Genomic DNA, 20160 nt, shown 5'->3' with positions numbered 1-20160 from the left:
GATGGCTAGTACTCCTAGTACGTGCCTGCAGTGGTAGCCTTATGTTTTCTACAGTTTTTACTGAATATGAGGACAACGCAGAATTTAGTTCGCCAAATGCTGCTCAGATAGCAAACAGATGTTGGTTAGTCTCACGCAGAATAACAGCTTTGGGGGTCAGCTATGAGTAAAGCTCACATCATAACTAACTCTTACAGAAATTGGTGCCCTACACAAGCATTCCATCCACACACAAGCTGTACATGCTCACCACATCGAGCAAAATTTTTACCCACAGCGTACAAACTAAATGGCCGCAGATAGCTGACTATTCCTTGGTTGCAACCTGAGCAGACTTTGCACACAAATCGAAAAACACTTCCATGTGACACTGGTGCTGAGAACAAGGAGACCCGGGCACACTCGCCTCATCTCGGCCTTGTCCTTCGGGTCTGAGTCCAGCAGCTCCTCGATCTCCGACACCAGCTTGTCCTCTTCTTCGAAGACGGCGTCGTCGGTCGCCCGGTTCAGGTATGGGAGGTCTGCTAGGCTCACCGGCAGGATTTTGCTGAACAGCTCCTTGCCCACTGAGCCGAGGGAGAGGCGCGGGGCCTCGGCCTCCTTCTTCTTCTCCTCACCATCCTTGTGGCTTGCGGGTGGTGGAGGTTGCGGTGGCACCTTGGAGTCGTCTGTTGAATTCTCAATTGACTCCGCTCGCTTGGCTAAGCTCTTGGTCTCCGAGTTGCGGATTGTCTTTGACAGCAGGCTGAGGTCCTCGGGTGACCGTACTTCTCCATCCTTTGCTGGAACCTCCGAACTGGGCTCTCTCTCCGACTTGGCCTCCTTGTTTCTGCAGGAGTCAGGCAATTCAAGGCTAATTCTCCCAAAGGAAGGAGGGAGGGAGAGGGGCTATGGCGTGACAATTCACTGAAACAATCTTTTTGATATCAGATCAGGGTGTCTACCAAGTTGACATTTTCAAATTCGCTGAGTTTTCCAGGTATTCCCCGAGTCCTTTTGATAAATTCCATGAGTGACACAGAACTCTGTTTTACGTCAACACGTGCTGACAGAACTTCACCAGTTGCTGTGACCCTCTAAAAAGCCTGTTATACAATAAAACATGACATAATAAAGTTTGAATGCCAACCAGTAACGTTTATCTCATTCAAAAAGAAAACATAACAGAGTGATAGTAAAATTCACAGTGAATGAAATATCGAAAAAAAAAGGTAAAATTGTACTGCCATGTTCTCAGCTCACACTCAATGCCTCGGTGCTGTATTTCACTGCTTCAAAGTGTTTATTCTGGTTTGGATGAGGGACACCTGCATCTCAAACACCGTCATGTTAGGTGTCCTTAAATGCTGCCATACTTCTAGCAACCAAGCGCTGCGCAGGAAGAACGGGAAGAGTTTATTTGGGAATTAAATTGGAAATCAGAAACGCCTCAACTACACCCCGCTATAGTGAGTCCATATAAAGTTCTTTTTGGCGGGCAGCGAAAGCTACGGAGCCGAAACATGCGCTGTCTTTCTATGCAGTGTAATATAGTGCCGGCTTGCAGTTAAAAGTAACTCTTAAAATGGGGTACAATGTCTATATTCGATACTTAAGACGTATTTTGAACACAGCTGCGAAGTTTTAAAGGTGAAAATTAAGAGAAATGTGTTCTTTTATTACGCCAGATTCACAACTCAAAAATTTGCAACGTGCGTCAACCAACTAGAAACCACAGTAGATGGTGCCAGGTGTTTCAGCATAGAAATGAAGGCTACTACTGCCCCTGCCCCTGTAGAATCCTTTATGCTGCCACAATAAGGTATCGCGGCACGCAACGTTTTCTTTCGCCTTTCAGGAGTCTGGGAAACACGCCAGAACACAAGGGGAGAGTACAGGGGGTCGGGAGGGGGGGGGGGAAGGACAAGCTGTATGAAGCGAGTTCTCACTGGAACCAGTGACTTCAAACGGCGTCATCAGCGACGGCTCCGGGGGGCTGTCCACTTTTTACTCACTGTTACTTGAGCCAGCATTACCATGAATTTTGCTTCCTTTCTAAAGTACAGCTAATTTTCCCTGACAGAAGCACAAAATTCCATAAGTTTTCCCTGAGTTTTTCCAGACTATTCAAAATCCCTGAGAATTTCCAGTTTTCCAGGTTTTCCAGGTTGGTAGACGCCCTGTGTCTTGACAAAACAATTTAAGCTTTGAATGGAGGAAGCACAACTACAGAGGCAAATTAAAGTATTTTATATTTGGGGTCCAAGCCCCGGAAATAAGGCCTATAGGGTAAGTGAAAGGCTCCAGCTTATTGGGTTGCCAATGTTGTTTGGCATGCGTTAAACATTGCTTACACAGGCACCCTTTGTATATTTCACTTGCACCACAAATGTGGCCATAGGGTGGGGGAGTTCGGAAGTCAGATTCGGAAACTTTTACCACAAGAAAAAAGATAACGAAAAGAGACAACAGAAGTTGCCACACCCCTTTGTAGCAAAGACAGGTGAATGTTGAGTGACATCGATAAGCTGTACTTGGACCAAGGGTAACCCCTCTGTTCATGGGCTCATCACAAACTGTAGTGAGCTGATTGGAAAAGTTGCGTTTAGAAGAACAAGACAAAAGACAATGCAATGCAAGTAGAACCAACGCATCGTCGCATGTCGTCTTTACTGTTGTTGTGACAAAAGCACAAACACAGCTTCCTAGTTGTTCTAAGCCCAACTACTCTAACCAGTATGCACCTTCTAGCCTTATTTGAAGCTATGTTTGTTGTTTGTAGGGTTTAACGCGTCGACGCAACGTAGGCGATGAGACGTGCCGTAGGGGAGGGCTCCGGAAAATTTTTTACCATCTCGGGATCTTTAATGTGCGCCGAAATCTCGCACACACGGGCGTTTTTGCTTTTCGCCTCCATCAGAAAAGCAGCCGCCACGGCCGGGAATCGAAACCGTGACGTCGTGCTTTATTTGAAGCTCTAATGAGTTTGCTACGAATCAGTGTTACGATGCAATCAATCAGAACACTACAGTAGAATCTCGATGATACGATTCTGGGTGATACGAATTTCGGGATGATACGAATTTCAAGAATGTTTTGGACGGACTATGTGATAAAGAATACGCTATGATTCGGGATTATACGAACAGTTTCTTAAGCCTTCGCGGATGATACGAACGCGCGACTGACCGGCGTGCGCTTACGAGGAGACCGGAGGCGGCGCAGTTCGTCTCGGAGGGGAAGATAAGCGACCATGGCTAATGTGCGGGGCTGCCGCCCCTTTTCATACCCGCTTCCCTTCTCCAGTCTCTGCCGGCCGGCCAAGCGGCAGCGGCCACGGGCCCTCCTCTCCACACCTACCTCCCGAAACCAATCGCGAACTGCTTTCGCAAATGTGGGTTTCGTACGGGACCGGACGCGGTTCCTACAGGAGGCAATCAAGAACCCGATGAGGACTTGGTGATTGACGGCTGGGAGAGTCTGGAAACGCAAGCTTCTGCTGAAGACTTCGTCACCGCCGACGACAACGTTGCGACCTGTGGGTTAAGGTCTATCGAAGACTTAGTCGACAAAGTGAATGACGTGGAGAGTGACAGTGACGGTGAAAGCGTCGACGTGTGTGACCAACTGCCGTCGACGTCGGAAGCCCTTCTCGCTGTCGATGTTCTGCGCCGCACGGTAAGTACCGGCAGCGCAAGCGACGAAACCGCTAGACGGTTTTATTCCTTTCAGGCAGGTCTTCTCGGCGATATCGAGGGCAGGAAAGTGGGCAAACGAACACTACGGACTTTTTCGGCCGCGAGTAGTTATGCCCAATAAAGTATGTATGTGTTCATTTTCTTGTTCTTCTTAGCTTGTTTGGCTCATACGAATTCGCGATGATACGAATATTTTGCGTGCTCACGACGAATTCGTATCATCGAGATTCTAATGTACTTGGCAGTCAATCCGTCAAGCACAAACGTTTATTCAAGAAGAAAAAAGAACCACAGGACACTGCTTCTTGCCCCAGACGAAGTGGAAAAGCAGCATGCCATTTTGCTGCGTGGTGTTCCCAAATGCGCCAATAATATAATGCACTCTTTCTCACCAAAGTTCCTGTCAAGTTTAACATTTCCATGCTCACAAAATAACACGATTTGCATTACTTTTCCCAACAGACACAAGCGCATGATTGAAATGAACATAAATGCATGAACCATGAAATATGACCTCATTTTGTAATGTACAGTGCTCACGGATTGAAACGCGACACTGCGAGCGTGTGGCCGCCGCTACATGCAGCGCCGCCCGTGGAAGCCCGTGGAAGCAAGGTGTTGTATTGTGGTATACCGCGAGGGTGAGCGCGTTTTGACTGTAGGCTTACTGCTTCCGGTTGCAATTGAGCGGGACTCTGTTTCCCCGCTGCAATAGCGAGGCGCTGCAAGCCTGGAGCGCTGGGGCGCGCTTGTGCGCCGACGATAGTCGCCCGGCGGTGCGCGCACCCAATTTCACGACATCGTCTACTCGGGCGTTCTTGTTACGCGCGCCATTCCGGTGCGGCACAGATAATGTGCATGTCACACTCATCTGAATAACACGGACGTCTGCACGAAGGAACAGCAAACTTTATTCCAGGATATAAACTAAAAAAAGGAAAGATGCATTTTCAGCATGTTCGCGTGTAGCGCGGTGCATTAGTACTTTGTCAGCTCTCCTCTCGTGGCCACAACGGCAGCCATTCTGCGCGGCAGACTGTCGTACAGGCTGGTGGTAAAGGTAGAGCAAGCCGCCAGTTTCTGCCATTCCGCATGCACCACCACCCACAGGTCGACCGCGGAACACCGTTGCGGTGGCGGACGAGAAAGTTTGCTGTTCCTTCGTGCAGACGTCCGTTTTATTCAGATGAGCGTGACATGCACATTATCTGTGCCGCATCGGAAGGGCACGCTTAACAAGAATGCCCGAGCAGACGATGTCGCGAAATTGGGTGCGCGCACCGCCGGGTGACTACCGTCATGGCACAAAGGCGCTCCAGCGCTCCAGGCTTGCAGCGCCCCGCTGTCGCTGCGGGGAACCGCAGTCCCGCTCAATGGCAACCGGAAGCAGTAAGCCTACGGTCAGAACGCACTCACCCTTGCTGTATACCACAATGCAACACCTTGCTTCCACATGCTTCCACGGGCAGCGCTGCATGCAGCGGAGGTCACACGCTCGCGGTGTCGCGTTTCAAGCTGTGAGCACTGTACAAGCAGGAAGCCGACAATGCAGAGTAGCAATATGTTTGTCTATTTACTTCGCAATGCTGGAAAATTTCTGGAATACTCAGCTACTCTGTGTAAATGTCTAGCTGTTAAGGTAAATGCTTGTGATAAGAGGAGCTTTTTTTTTTTTTTTTTCATTTACCCAGAACTTTCTATAGTGGAGGAACTGGGTGGGCTTTCTAGTTATTTTTCAGAGCATGTCAACATTTAAGTTTCCAGGCGGGGAATCTGCAGCGACTGAAGTTGCGGAATACCAAGAGTGCACCTCCACCTGGTGTATCACGTTCTTATCTTCCTGGCTTTACCTAAGAACAGCTTGGCCGTGAGCATGAAAAGCCCGGTATAAGCACCCATCAGTGCCGCTATTCCTAAAATAGTTTAAATCAAGAAACAGTCTCTATGAGCATTTGATAGAAGGTCTACTCACATCCTTTGCCCCATTGGGTTAAATTTTAGCGCGCGATACCACACCAAGCATTTTGGATCTGCCAATATGCCACGGGCATTTCAGTGAAAGCTGGCATGATGCACCTTCCTGCCACTAAAGCATTCGTAAATCCGAAGTTTTTCTTTGAGTCCTGAGAGATGCTGCAAAACCTCTTTGTTCTACATGGTCGACTCATTCTCTTGATGATAACGCGGGGACACTGCAGTGCACACAGCTGTCAGATAAAATTCAAGCACCACCTAAGACCATAATGTCACCAAAACTTCCAGCAACTTTAGTTTTGATTCATGAGCAATGTGGCAGCAATAATCGTAGTTTCACAGCATCCTTGACATCACGTGGCTCCACCATATGGCTGTACTGACGGCTGCTGGCAGCACAATGGTCTACAGACAACAGCGAAGCGCATGTAAAAGAATGGTTTTCTGGCTGTAGCTCCGCGTTAATTCGTTGACTGTGCTTATTTCTCTTCACGAAGCGAAAACTTTGCACTGACAGGGCTTTAAGCTCAATATTCTGCATATAAGTACCCAAATCAGGAAATCAAAATTTGGTGATCAATGAGACTTTCCTAGCTAACGTTTGTTTATGGCATCCCACTGAAAAATTCTCGACTCCCCTTTCAGTCAGCAGTATAAAATAATGTGCAACAACATACGTAGCAAATTTAATAAAAAGTTTGGACCAATAAGTCTTGAGACTGTTATTCCTCGTTGGACAACAATATGGATACGAAAGAATGAGAATGTTACAAGATTCGTATGAATAATGTCAATGAAGAAACTAGGGGAACAGAAGCAAAGGGGAAGAGAGAGAGGCAGAGTGCACAACACAGCCTGTTTTCCTACAGGATGCTGCTCTCGACCCTGGAAAGCCAGGGTGCACCAGAAGGACGGAAGGGGGCGGTGGAAGAGCCTTGCCTGTCCTTTTCCGAGGCAAGCGTGTCGAGGCTCTGCTTGAGCTCGCTGGGCGAGTGGTGCAGGTGGACCTCGAGGAAGTCGTGCTCCTCGGGCCGCAGCTCCGAGGTCACCTGTTGCCTCAGCCCCGCTGTGCAGGCACACTCATCCAGACCCTGCTCCAACATGCCTGCGTGTTGTGCGCACACAGCCACATCACGAGATGTCCCTTCTCGTGCTGCCAATGTGAACCAAAAGGCAGTGCCCACACAGTGCTGGAACCATCCAGGATCGAAACTGAACGAGTCCAATCCTACTGTTCGGAAAAAAGTTGAAAAACACTTCTACGTTTCATCTCCCAAGCTGCAGGCAGCACAGCTGGCAGTAAAGGCCTCTTAAAGTCAATCAGGAGAGGCAACAAGCAAGCGGTCCGTGTGTTGTTTTGGTGTCCCCTTTGGTTGTGGTCAAGTGGGAAGCATGTTGGGATCGCGTGTAGTTTGTCTGTATTTTGGGGGCCACACGTGGTCCCCAGACACTGAGGGCTAATGCACAACGATTACTTAATTAAAAAAGGACTGGTCGATACGTGATTACTCTGATGGAAAAGAATTCCGACCCAACGGAAGCACAACCACTGCACTTTCGCAACTGAAGCAGAATGATTTACAGATTCAGGCAAACCAGATGAACTCTAGCAAAACTCTTTCAAGTCCTGCACTGGTGTCCACCATTTAAAGTGCTTTTCGAAACTTGAGGATGAGATTTTGAGCCCAAAAGATGGCTGCGAGCATTTGCAATTTTTTTTTGCCGAAAAAAGGAAGTTACAGTAAGCAATTATATTTGCACCACCTTGTGCAAATTAAGCAATTATATTTGCATCCCCTCAGAATTTTACAAATTAATGGAGGCAGACAACTCGTGAATTTTTTAAATACGATGTTTTACACAAAACAAATACACGGTATGCTTACATTTTCCTCCAATTAGATTCACTTTAAGAGCTCAACAAATGATTTTTCCTTAGTGACCCTTGATCACTAAGCTGAGACAAACAGCTGAGGGGAAACTACTCTTTTCCTCCCACATTTCCAATGCTTGTGTGCTTCCCTATTTATTTTTATATACTTACAGCACCACACTGCATTACAGTAGGGGGGAGGGGGGGGGGGTCACACTAAAAAATAATCCAATGTACATTACTGACCGAGCTATCCTACATGCATTATAAAATATATATATAAATATATATAAATAAATATATATATAAATAAATAAATAAATATATAAAATTATACATAAATATATGCAGTGCAAAAAAATACAATGGGATAGTACACAAGGCAAAAGGAAATAAATATGGCAAATACACAGCAATTAGAAATTCTATGTGTCAAAGGATGAGTAAGTGTGCGTCAGGTAAAATGTTAACCTTATAATTGGGTAGGTAGTCGCATCCTCGTATTGTTTTGCGAAAATTCTTCATTCTTCAAGATTTTTCAAAAATTTATCATATCGGGATTCTATAAATGGGTTCCGAAGCATCTTCCACTTATGCTATGAAGCACATAGGCTCTCGCACAGGGAAATTCGATGATTGACTTTAAAAAGAATTCTGTAAAGGCAATCATAATTAATGGAGTTCTTGTGTATAAAAAAAGTGCATAAATATGAGATCTGTTGATTGATTGATTTGATTTGATTATAGGTTTAACGCGCTGACGCTACACAGGCGATGAGGCGCGCCGTAGTGGAGGGCTCCGGATTAATTTTGACCACCTGGGGATCTTTAACGTGCGCCGAAATCTCGAACACACAGGTGTTTTCCCTTTTTGCCTCCATCAGAAAAGCGACTGCCGCGGCCGGGAATCGAACCCGCGTCCTCGTGCTCAGCAGCACAACTCCCTAGCCACTGCCACATGATTGACCGAAGCCCCTAAAACTATGGTGGCTGTTGCAGTTGAACAAAACAAAGTAGAAAAGTAGAGCTACGAATAGATACAGAAAATGAAAAGGGGCCAAGGCACAATGCAGGCCCCACTCACCCGGAAACAAGGAACACAGTGTGAGAATAGTCGAGCAGAGGTCTTTGACTGGCGTCTTGTAGAAGAGCACCTAACAAAGGCAATGAAGAGACAAAAAAAAAAGAGCAATGAGACAGCAACATCACCAGTGGGCAACGTCAAGAACAACGGTTCAGCACACCCTCCCCCCTCCCTACACTGCTGTGCAATGCAGCTGCAGCCTCCTTTGTGCTGTCACCATTCACTTTCTTCTTTTTCTTCTCTGTTTAGCGCTTATTACAGGTGACAGTAGCACAACACAGTAGCCTCTCGAAAAACTACCTGCCGAGTCCTCTTCGCGAATTGCACAGCATCCACCCACCTTGCGCTCCAACAGCAGCAGCTTGAAAAGCAGAACTGCCTTGTGCTTGAAGTGCAGGATGAGATCGCGCGACGAGAGCCCTGCAACAAGCGTCAAAGAGGAACACCAATGAGTCACCCTTTATTCTTTGGTTCTGACATGCGATTGACACCGAGTGAAAATGCAAACTGTAACAACCAACACACCACATTTTGTTCCCGACACTGCAAATAGAAAGGGAGCAAAAGTTTGTATGTTTACAATGCTAGAGCATTGCAAAGAGATCAAATGTGGACTGCAGGACAACAATGAACAGCAAGCAAACAGTGCACGGCTGCTTGCAGTGACAGGTGTCGCAGCCTGTGGCAGGCATAAGTGGCAGCCGGTGATGCAATATTAGCCAGCTATGGTGGGTCATCACTGCACGGCTGAAAGCACCATCAGTTACACTTCATGGCCATTCGGTAACTCGCGCTTCAATTGGCACATGGCTGCTACATAAGACAGAAACCATAAAAACCTTAAAAGCAATTGGTGCTCAGAGAATCGTGCAAGACAACTGGAAATATATGTGTTTGGACAACGGGTAAACTTGAAATAAGTGGAATCAAAAGATCCCTAGACTGGTACAGCACTGCTAAAGATAAGTTGCTGTCACCTAGGTTGCCGGAGCTTACTGACTTGCCAAGTGCGGTTCAACAGGGTCACGGAAAATGGTGACACGAAGGGGAAGATTGGGCGGCAACTGAATGGACAAAAGGGATTGGTACTGTGCATAACACTACAGTGCGATATGGTGACAAACAACTGACCATTCACTTTTCACAGTATATACCAACTTATGTGGGCAGCCCATTTAGCTTGAGTTCAATGTCTTTCTAAAACCTTGCACTAGATAATTTCACAGAGGCAGAGCCCTAGTAAGAAACAGTAAATGATCATACCCTGCTTCAAACAACATTTTAATGCTTCGCAAAAGGACACAGCTCAACGTAACTTTTAGGGCGCAGCCATTTGGTGGCCATCTATGGGATGAGCCGCGATGTTGGCGTAACCGAGTGAACGATGACAAGACCAACAAGTGAAAGAAAAAGCGAACGATGAAACAAAGCAAAGATGACAAGACCAACAAGTGAAAGAAAAAGCGAACGATGAAACAAAGCAAAGAAGGAGAGCTTGGCGAAATTGGGTGGGGAGGGCGGTTTGCCATGACGGCGCGGGCCAGTGCGGTAGGGGAGGGGAGGGGGCAGTATGCTGTGCCTGCACGAGGCGCTCGACGGCGCGATGCTTGGCGAAAACGTGAGGGGGGCGTGCGCTTAACTATGATGTGCGTTAGCTTAAGACGCCCCTCGCGGTCCCTTCCTGAGACGGACTTCGCGCCACCGACGCAAAGGCTCATCATCGCTGCCGTGGAGAGAACCCACAAGTGAGTGCTGCCTCAGCGCACTGCTGCTGTGCCCAACTATTGCATTAGGGAGTATCGTAATCGCCATCCACTCTTCTTCACTTGACTGACAGCTCGCCGTCAGTTTGCGCTTTGCCAGTGTCACTAAACTAAGTTGGCTCTTGACAACAACAATGGGCACACAGAAAGGTCCGAAAGCTGAAAGCAGGAATTCCAACCACGGGCCACAATGTGACCTGTGGAGAAGGCCGACTGAACACTCGGGAGTGGACAGGAAGGAGCGTACCGAGGTGCAGCTGCCCGCCTCCGGCCTGCATGAGGTCGGGGGAGAGCAGGGCGTTGAGGTTCTGGTAGGTGTCCCGCAGGAGGGCCACCTGGCTGAAGTCGCGCTCCTCGAAGTAGGCGTGCGTCACCAGCTGCAGCTTGGCCTGGATCAGGCCGTACAGCGGAAGCCTGCTCAGCACGCACACGCTCTTCTGCACCGAGCTGCGCGTCACGTCCGAGCCCCGCCGCAGCAGCATCTGCCAAGTGTTCAGAACAAAACGGGCACCAAAGGTAGCACATAAGACAGCTTCCGCTTTGACAGAAAGAAAAACCCGGTGGCAAAGAAGGAAGCGGCACATTCTAAACAGTGGGGCTCTTGATCTCTACGGGCTGCCCAAAGGAGAAGAAGGCACGTCGATTGGAGACCAATCATATACACATTGTATAATGGATTCGAAATCATCAGTCTTAATTTATTCAAGCTTTTTTCAGGTGGTAGAGCAGAGGTTTGCTTGATTGATTGATTGATTGATTGTAGGGTTTAACGCGCCGACGCAGCGCAGGCGATGAGGCGCGCCGTAGTGGAGGGCTCAGAATTAATTTTGACCACCTGGGGATCTTTAACGTGCGCCGAAATCTCGTACACACGGGCGTTTTTGCTTTTCGCCTCCATCAGAAAAGCGGCCGCCGCGGCCGGGAATCGAACCCGCGACCTTGTGCTCAGCAGCGCAAAGAGGTTTGCTTCATTCGCTTAAGTTCTACACTGTTTTTTGTCCATGGTAGTGATATTATGCTACGGCACAAAGCAACCCAAGAGGGGCACTAGCTTTTTTATGTCTGGAAAAAAGAAGTGAAGATTCCATGAAGACAAAACAAAATTCTTTACCTCTGCACTGATTTGCCGGTAGCATGAAATTCCAAAGACCGTCTGCCTTGGGTTGTCCAGAGCTGGCAAGTGGAAGTATATTGTGTCTAGATGCCAGAAAAGGGAAAAAAGGACAGACATCCATATACATGTGAGGTAGTCAGGTTTTAGACTTTTGCTGCATAGATTTCATCATAATGCTAAAACACACTAGCATTCCCTTGCACACCCCAATTTATGTGCACCCCAATCACTCATGCATGTGCACAAATTGCTTTTTGCTGATGCAGGAGTGACATTTTGTTGATCTACCAAAGCTCGAAGAGATGCCGCCAAAGTGTTCTCCAAGAGGTGACATACAGAGCACTAAGCTTACGCCATTTGTCACTAATTTTCATAGTGTGAAACCGAGCATAGTCACCCCAAATCACTCATTTGGCTGGATCAACCCCGCTGCTAGCAAGATATGTCTTAACAATGCTTCACCATAGTAAATTTGTAAGTCGTTTACTGACTACTTCTCTAACTGCACTGAAGCTATATAAACAAACTTTAAAGCACACACTGTTCGTCACTCACTGAGAGCCTTGTTTTTACCTTCAAATCATGCTTTTCAGAAAGAATTCCTGATAATTTTGTATTCTGTAGACATGACCCTGTATTTTCCCCAATTATGTAGATTCCCTCACCAGTACGTGAAGTGCAGCACTTATTTTCACAGCTGGAATTACCCACAGTTGTTCCTTTATACGCAAGACTCTTCATTTCTTCCTTGTTTCCTGTGTCGCATAATCCCACCATTGTAAGACAGATGCCATATCTCTTTTTGTAGCACCCGTGCACTCTGCTTGCACATTACTGTGCCAGATATGCATATTATCTCATGTTACAGAAACAGCCGGCCGTATTGGGATAAGTTTTGCTGCCGTCAAATGATACACAAACTTGATTGTAGGGTTTAGCGCGCCGACGCAACGCAGGCAATGGACTTGCCCTAGTGGAGGGCTCCAGATTAATTTTGACCACCTGGAGATCTTTAACATGCGCCGAAATCTCGCATACACGGGCGTTTTTGCTTTTCACCTCCATCAGAAAAGCGCCCGCCACGGCCAGGAATCGAACCCGCATCTTCGTGCTCATAATACGCAAACTTCAATGGCGGTGTTGCCTGCACTGCTGCAGCACAGCAGTGGCCCGTTACCTTCTTCGTAGTTGTGGGCCCCATCAGGCAGTGCAAGGGAAGGTAGGTGCTTCCAAGGCTCTGGCAGGTCCTGGCTTTCTTGGGCTCCCGTCTCCCCACCTCCTCCTCCTCCTCCTCCCCCAACGATTGGAGGGTACGCATACTCCAGCTACGCAGGGGACCATGACAAGTCACATCAGTCACATCATCATCATCACCAGCATATCTACGACCACTGCAGGGCAAAGGCCTTTCCCATTAATCTCCAATTATCCCGGTCCTATGCTAACTACGACCAATCACATCAGCCACATCACAACCTTAAAAAACCACACAAGAATTGTGTAGTTATCACTGACTGTACTGCCACTAATACCTTAAAGAGACCCTGCAACACTTTTTCCAACTTTTTTTGAAATCTTAAATGCTTGCAGAATGCAGTCACTCAACCCACCCAGTACTTAAATTAGGGGGCCGCAAAGTACCTCAGCCAAAATTTACTGCTCTATGCTCAACAGATAACTTGTAAACTTGCTCAAAAGATTTTTCCCTCTTTCCTGGTCTTGACGTTCTTTGACAGCCCGAATTACGTCACTAAGGCCATGTAGCGCCTGTTGGCCGGTTTTCCTTCGGTTTCAGCAATGAATGCTTTTTGATAGCAACTTAAAAAAAAAAAAAAAAAAAAAAAACAAAGCAGAAATGGAAGGCGCATCTGGTGCGACAAGCAAATCCCGCAGTGCCACTCCGTGTTGGCGATAACTAGCTTTCGCAGTGCTTCCAGACGCAAAGGAAAGAGTGGCAGCGTTTATTGAAAGTGTTGCGGGGTCCCTTTAAGCGTCTACACGTGTCAGTGTGGTGCAGCAAAGTTGCACACTCAGTCAAAATGCCAGCATTATCCCCAAGATCAGTAGCGTAAAAATTATTCATTTCCCAAGCACTTGCAGCTTATTGAAGAAACCAGCTGCAAATTATATCACAACCCAAAATAAATTAGCAATACCAAAACAAAGCTACACAGTGGCAATGCCCCAAAGTTACTCTGTTGTCACATAGGGCACAAGTGGAAAAATTATGTAATGTTTCTTACAACCCTCCTTTCTTGCCCCAGAAGGTGGTTCTGCCAGGCTGTTTACCACTGTTTGTTTATTTGGGATATGACTGACATACAGAGAGCACACTACAACCCGGTGCTTAATGACACTAATCATGTTATTATTCTACAATAGTTGTTCCAAAACAAGAGATGTTGTCACACCTCCTGCTCACAAGAGGCAGCATTTCCACAGCAGACTGCATAACAATCTAGAACAACATACCAAGATGAAAAAAAAAAAAAGAAAAAAAAACACCCATGAAACTGCCTGAATTGCAATTTTGTAGCACCTTTTTCAGGTACTGCTACAACATATTGAGTTACTAAATGATGTTTGATAGATGTGTTCCCAATCCTCCACAACATACGTACAAGTACTCGAAAAAACACCTGACAAAAACACTGCTTCATTCATGAAGTAAGAAAGAGTATGCCATTAAGCTATATAAAATTTTATAATATCCCACAAATGGTGTAATGTTACATTATTAAAGTAGACAAAATTCTATCATTTTGACGTCAGTGGCACCAAGCGGCAATCACTGGCAATGCTGCAAAAAGCACTACTAAGAGGTAAGCTTAGGGAGTTTCTCATTGATCCTCTGTTCCCTTAAGCTCAGTCTCACTGCTCTAGTTTGCATTCACTTGATGTTTCCTGCTTTTCTGTGCCAGATTTTATTTACAGGCAATTTTCAACATAATAAAATTCTTCAAATTGCATAACATTCATTGGACTGCGCTTAAAAGGCTTGGCTGCTTTTTCGCTAGCAATCACCTGTCTCACCAGCTCCTGTGCAGATCACAAGTGTTTCTTAATCTGCAATGGCTCTTTTTGTATGTCTGAAAAAGTGTTAAAATCAAAACAGGCCCCAATAAATTACCGGTGCACAATCATTAGTCCATTTTTCATTTTTTAACTAAACCTGTGATCAAACCAGCAGGGTTTCTCGGATTTGTTCACAATATTTTCCACTTTCATAGTTTCCTTTTTTCCTCTACCTTGATAGAAAGACTGCTCTTTACGGTAACAGCGGCTATGATCGAGGTTTAGTGGACTAAAGCCGCCTACCAGTGCTCGAGACAAGGTTGTCTGCACTGTTCTGTGTTTAGATTACTTTGCAAAAACATTCCGCGCGTAGTACCTCCATATGCATCAGCCCTGCAACATATCTTCTGGCGGTATAGCTACCCCGGTGTACACACATAAGTATCAGTTCCAAGCAGTGGGTCCCCCTTTCCCCACTAGAAATTTTCGGGTTTATGAGAAAATGGGGGGCACGAATGAGGCCACTGACTCTGCCTCTGAACTTGCCTACCATTAAATAAAGACTTCCAAAAATCCTCTTTCCGTCGCAAGCAATGCCCCAAGCTTAAGCAGCGAAGTGTTAAAGCGCAGCGCAAGACGAGGGACAAATAACACAAAGAAGACACACAGTGCACTACCCTGTGTCTTCTTTTTGTTATTTGTCCCTCGTCTTGTGCTCCTCTTTAACACTTCGCCACGTACCAACTCGCCCAAACCACTATGTACTCTGCTTAAGCAGCATCGACGCTTACTCTCACTTAGATGGTCAGACCCTTTGCAGTGCCCCAGAAGAAAACAATCAGAGGGTTATGTAAAGTATTCTCACTGTATCTCAAAGTTCCTGTTTATCTATTTTGAATTTAATCTTTTTTTCACTTTGTTCCGTTTGGCTTCCTTTTCTCTCTTTATTGTGTTCTCCCTCCAGTTTTTGTATATGTCTGCCCCTGCATACACTCACTGTGTAGCCCTAACTGAAGCTGGTTATAAAGAAATAAAATGGGACAACACCTGAAACGGGTATTCGTACGAACTCCCTGCAAGTGTGCAAAGCTTCCCAAAGCGTCTACGTGGTGGTATATGAAAATAAAAAAAATATTGAGCAAAAAGACAACCTGGCCACATGTTCTCTAAAAAACGAAATGGAAAGAGGCCGTTTCATTTCCTGCTTTAAAATATAATGTGCAGCATACTTTGCCTGTTATGCAGGCACTATGGGCTGGCATTTGAAGATTTCTTAACAATTCCGTGAACGAAACAAAGCTGACCCAATTTGAATTATTATTAGGCAGCACCGGGCACTGGGCTCACACAAAAGGTAGCAGAGAAAATGTTACTCTGCCAAGTTTAAATCTAGATTGTCAAGGGGAACAGTTATTAACGAGGGTTGCTTCCAGGCTCCAAAAGCTTATACTACATTGGAACTTTCACGAAGTGCTTTTTGACACGGTCAAGTGTCAAAAGAGGCAACATAATACAGAGAAATTGCAGCCACACTCAAGAGGTGTAGTAGCAACAGTGCGAATACCCAGGCTGGCTCAAGAGCCAGGGAGCCCCATTTTAAGGTTTCGCTGTTTGCAGCCCAGTATGGTTGCTTAGACAACAAGGGAACTCATCCACGAGCAGGCACAGGAAGAACTGTATGCAGGCTGCAGCAGGAACAGAAAAACATGAAACAGATTGTAATTAAGTATAAAGGTACCCAACCACTTCTCAATGAGGGCAACGAACAGCTGCTTGAAGCTCTAGTGCTTAGAGTTAGTGAAAAAATTAATTGAAAAGCAATTGAAGTCACCAAACGAAGGTTTAGTGCTGGTGGAATAAAATAAAAAAAATCCTTATTTTCATCATCGTCATTTTTATGTAAAATGAAGGCCTCTCCCTACTACACCAAACTGCTCCAAACTTGGGATGCCCGAATCCATTCCTTGCTACAAATTTTCACATATCCCTCCATCGAGTCAACTGCTTTTTTAATTATCATCGCACCTCTCGGCAGCCACTCTGGTCCATTGATTGTAAGTCTACTTCCTCCCCTAAATTTGAACTATGACATCTTCCACTTGAGTTTGTTCCCTAATCCAAGAAACTCGCTTCCTTAGCCGTTACTCCTATCAATCTCCCCTCAACGGTTTGCAGGACTGACTGAAGGTTTTTTTAACATGCTTAAATTAGTAAGGTGCCAAGTATTTAGGGTGTCCGTTAAAGATTGCTGCACTGCCAAAATTAATCGGGAGGCCTCCACTAGGGGGCGCCTCATGGCCCAGTTGCACCATCGGCCCATTTAGCTCCTGAGATTTTCATTTTTATTCAAAAGATTTGGTGTTTGTACCTTCAGCACTTATCCAGGAACACACAATGCTTTATTTGCAGAGAAATTGAACAAAAATGCTATTCCCCCACTGCATCACAAGTCTGATGACATCAGCAATGATGTATTCGAGGTAGGTGCCCACACTAAAGAGCTAGTACAGTGACCCCGTGAAGTATCCAGGAAACTGCCAGGAGGCCATGCCAAAGCGCATTTATTTGGTTTCTGTTGGGCTTCTGGGATGGCGCACCAATGCCGCCTAATGACTGCTAAGTTTACTTTTCTGATCAGACCTGTGCGCGATATATTTTGTTGCGGTTAAGTAATCATTCTGTGAAACATCGGGTACCACTCAACATACAGGGCCAGGTAAATGGAAGAATTGCTTATGCAAGTTTGCCGGTGTCGTTTCAGAATCGTCTGCACGGCGAGCAACGGGGTTTGCAGTGTCAACCAGTGGTAGTCCCCTATTGGTGCACCAGTGTGTATGTTTCCATTTGGAACTTCGGTTGTTTACCCCCTATTCTCACCACCAGAAAATAATTTGCACTAAATTTCAAGTATACATAGCTTGTTTTACAGACTTAGAATCCCTGTTTAATTTTGTAGGCCTCAGCGAATCACATCAAGTGCAGCATAAAGCATCACAAAATTACAGCAGGAGAGCAGCTGGTAACTCACATTCATATTCGGTTTTCCTAATTATATCACTTCTTTTAGAGAAGTTTGCATAAATGTAGTGTGAGTGTTATTCCAACAAGGCAATCTTTTGAATAAACCAAGCTTGTATTTTGTCTCCATGGCTTCTTTAAAGTCTTGAGGTGTTTGGGGAACAATTTTGCAAGATTTTTTCGTACGATGTCTCCTCCATCCTTGAGGTGGCCCACTGTTATCCCATTGTCTTCTACCGCTTCCCTTTCGTCCCAAAGTTGAGCGCCTTTTCCATCTTATATTTAGTTACTCTGGAATCGCACAAATCAAGTTACTCTTTTCAGTACTGTCTTTCGAGTAGTATGTTCTTGTAGGGTCCTTCTAGCATACAACTCAGCACAGAACCTTTATGCGACTGTCTCATCCATGTTGGGCGTAATATTACTTCTTTCATCTCTTATCTTTGCCAACAGCAAGCTACCCAACCTAGCTTATGTTAATAAATTTCGACAATTCGACCAATTCAATTTGCTCCCATTTCATTTCCCTGCATTCCACAATAGGTTCCTTTGTTTTCCGAGGTTGTCAACCAGTTTTTCCTAGGTTCTCTTCCTCCTACAGCTACTGCTGACTGTGATTATCACCATTTGGAAGTCTTCAGTATGTCAACACTACTTTTAATCTGTCCAGTTTAGAACGTACATTGTTCCAAAGCATTATTCGAAGCTACTGTGCCCTCTCTCCAACTTACTGCAGGTTGAGTTTTCTTCTTTTGGGGAGTTTATACCTTTCATTTCCAGATTCAATCTTTTTCTTATCCTCATCATCCCATAACCACTGATCTTCACGTTGCCTAGCACCTCACCATTCCGCACAATACCTGGGTTTGCACTTAGAAGTAAGGCAACGCCATTTTTCATTTTGCCGTTGTAGCTTTTGCATTTCCTATTCCAACCAAGTATAAGCACCTTTATTTTTTTTTTTTTTTCACTAGATAGGAGAGGTGATGTGTAGTGGCATTACTAAGTAAGGTTGCTGCGCTTCAACATTCCACTAGGAACTTAAAGCGTCTAATCATCATCACAACCACCCCTCATGGCGAAGGTTTCCGCTCAAACCGAGCTCTACTGAAAAGAAAAGCAGTCTACGAGCGATAATTTTAACGATGCTGGTTGTGAAACACTAAAGAGAGAAAAGAGACTTGTCAGACGGGCTGCTTTTGTTCCCCCAGTGTGTGCCAATCGCACAACCGGAACAAGGAAGCATTGCCAACAAGGATGTGTCAAGAGCTTCTGTTGGCAGCGCACCGCCAGCTTCTGTTATCTTCGGCCACCACCAAGGCTTGTTGTAAATGGCGCTTGCAAAGTACTCTCGTGATCCTGTTAATCAAGCTATCAGGGGCCCACACATCCTGCACCTCCCCAGGAAGCTAGCTGCCAGTGGAGCTCAGGAATGACTGTGCGAGGAATATGGAGATTGGTTAATGACTTACATGTCACACTTTCTTGAAGCAGCAATATTATGCTGTTTTGTGAGGTCTCTAGAAATCTAGAACATCTGGTCTGGAACATCTAGACATAACAAAGTCTGTAAATGCTTGTATGGCATCAATGACCGAGATAAAATGCGAGAAGCTTCACCGGTTTCACTGATTGAAACCACTGAAACTGTAGCACTATAACGTACAACAGCAACACATGCCATTTGCCTCGCTTGCTGACACAGTGTGGGAAAATTGGGCCAATTTTGCGTGTATCTGCGGTTTAATTTGTCGTTCTAGAAGGTACCTGAAACAGAAATAAACTTTTGTTTTGACATACAGAATTTCTAATCGAGCCTCGGTCATAATATATCTAATTTTAGCTACAGCAAAAACCCAGTCGGCTAAATATGATGCTCGAGGCAAAACCTGCAACACACGTCAGTATGAAAAAGTGAAGGGCCGCGGTAGTGACCGAGCCGCGCAAATTGCACAAGCTGACGAATGACTAATAACCGTCTCGCATAGAGCGCACGTCAATTGGGATGGGTGGGATGTTACGCAGACTCACCTGGTACCCTTTTATGTGGTGAAAGCCAACGACGACGACATGGAGAATAGGTGTTTCGTTAACAGGTGGTTTCTCCATATCGCGCTCGATTAATCGATCCGGTGCAAGACCCGTCGATTACACCGCAAGCGAGGACACGGGCCCGTGGCTGAACCTTGATCTCTCCATCTGCGGTGGACGCTCCGAGAGCACAAGTGCGAAGGTCACGGGTGCAGCAAACAGGCGACGGCAGAGAAGACAGCAGGCACCCGTAGCACCAGCAGCAGTCCAGGGCGATTCGCAGCTTCTACGATGAGTCGGCGGTGTGTGTGAACCGCGCATCGGGGGTCTCAGCACATGCTAGAGAGACACGCACAGTTTCTAGACACTGGCACAAAGGCAGCCACGATGCTTGCCGCAAACAGCTGGCGGGACACGCGTAGAGGCTTCCATTATAAACACCGAACACTTTTCTATTCCTGCCGAAATCTCGCGTCCACCGCAGGAATAAATGAGCAGCCTCCAGGATCATGAACCGAAACCGCTCGCAGCGCCACTAGCGTTAAAACACACCGAGTTTACTTGATGGTAAACTAGCGTCGAAAAATTGCTTCATCTTTGGTTTAACAAAC

General features: G+C 46.0%; 1 protein-coding gene across 2 annotated transcripts in view; it reads right to left on the bottom strand.

Annotated features, from left to right (window-relative positions):
• The window catches only part of LOC144169671 (late secretory pathway protein AVL9 homolog), a 49408-nt gene extending 29293 nt beyond the window's left edge, over positions 1-20115 (bottom strand). For both annotated transcript variants that reach the window (XM_077698952.1, XM_077698953.1), the window contains exons 1-8: positions 19550-20115; positions 12663-12810; positions 11483-11568; positions 10619-10853; positions 8949-9028; positions 8609-8678; positions 6591-6756; positions 407-829 (exon numbers count right to left, since the gene is read on the bottom strand). In XM_077698952.1, the coding sequence (XP_077555078.1) occupies positions 407-829; positions 6591-6756; positions 8609-8678; positions 8949-9028; positions 10619-10853; positions 11483-11568; positions 12663-12810; positions 19550-19627 (1286 nt within the window). In that variant the 5' untranslated portion in view covers positions 19628-20115. The remainder of the gene's footprint in view (positions 1-406; positions 830-6590; positions 6757-8608; positions 8679-8948; positions 9029-10618; positions 10854-11482; positions 11569-12662; positions 12811-19549) is intronic.
• Between the last annotated feature and the right edge of the window lie 45 nt (positions 20116-20160).

This window comes from Haemaphysalis longicornis, unplaced genomic scaffold (assembly GCF_048455015.1).
Source record: "Haemaphysalis longicornis isolate Haplotype H1 unplaced genomic scaffold, Haemaphysalis longicornis Haplotype H1 scaffold_2, whole genome shotgun sequence".
NCBI lineage: Eukaryota > Metazoa > Arthropoda > Arachnida > Ixodida > Ixodidae > Haemaphysalis > Haemaphysalis longicornis.
The sequence above is the reverse complement of the archived record's forward strand: the minus strand, read 5'-3'. Positions and strand labels throughout refer to the sequence as shown.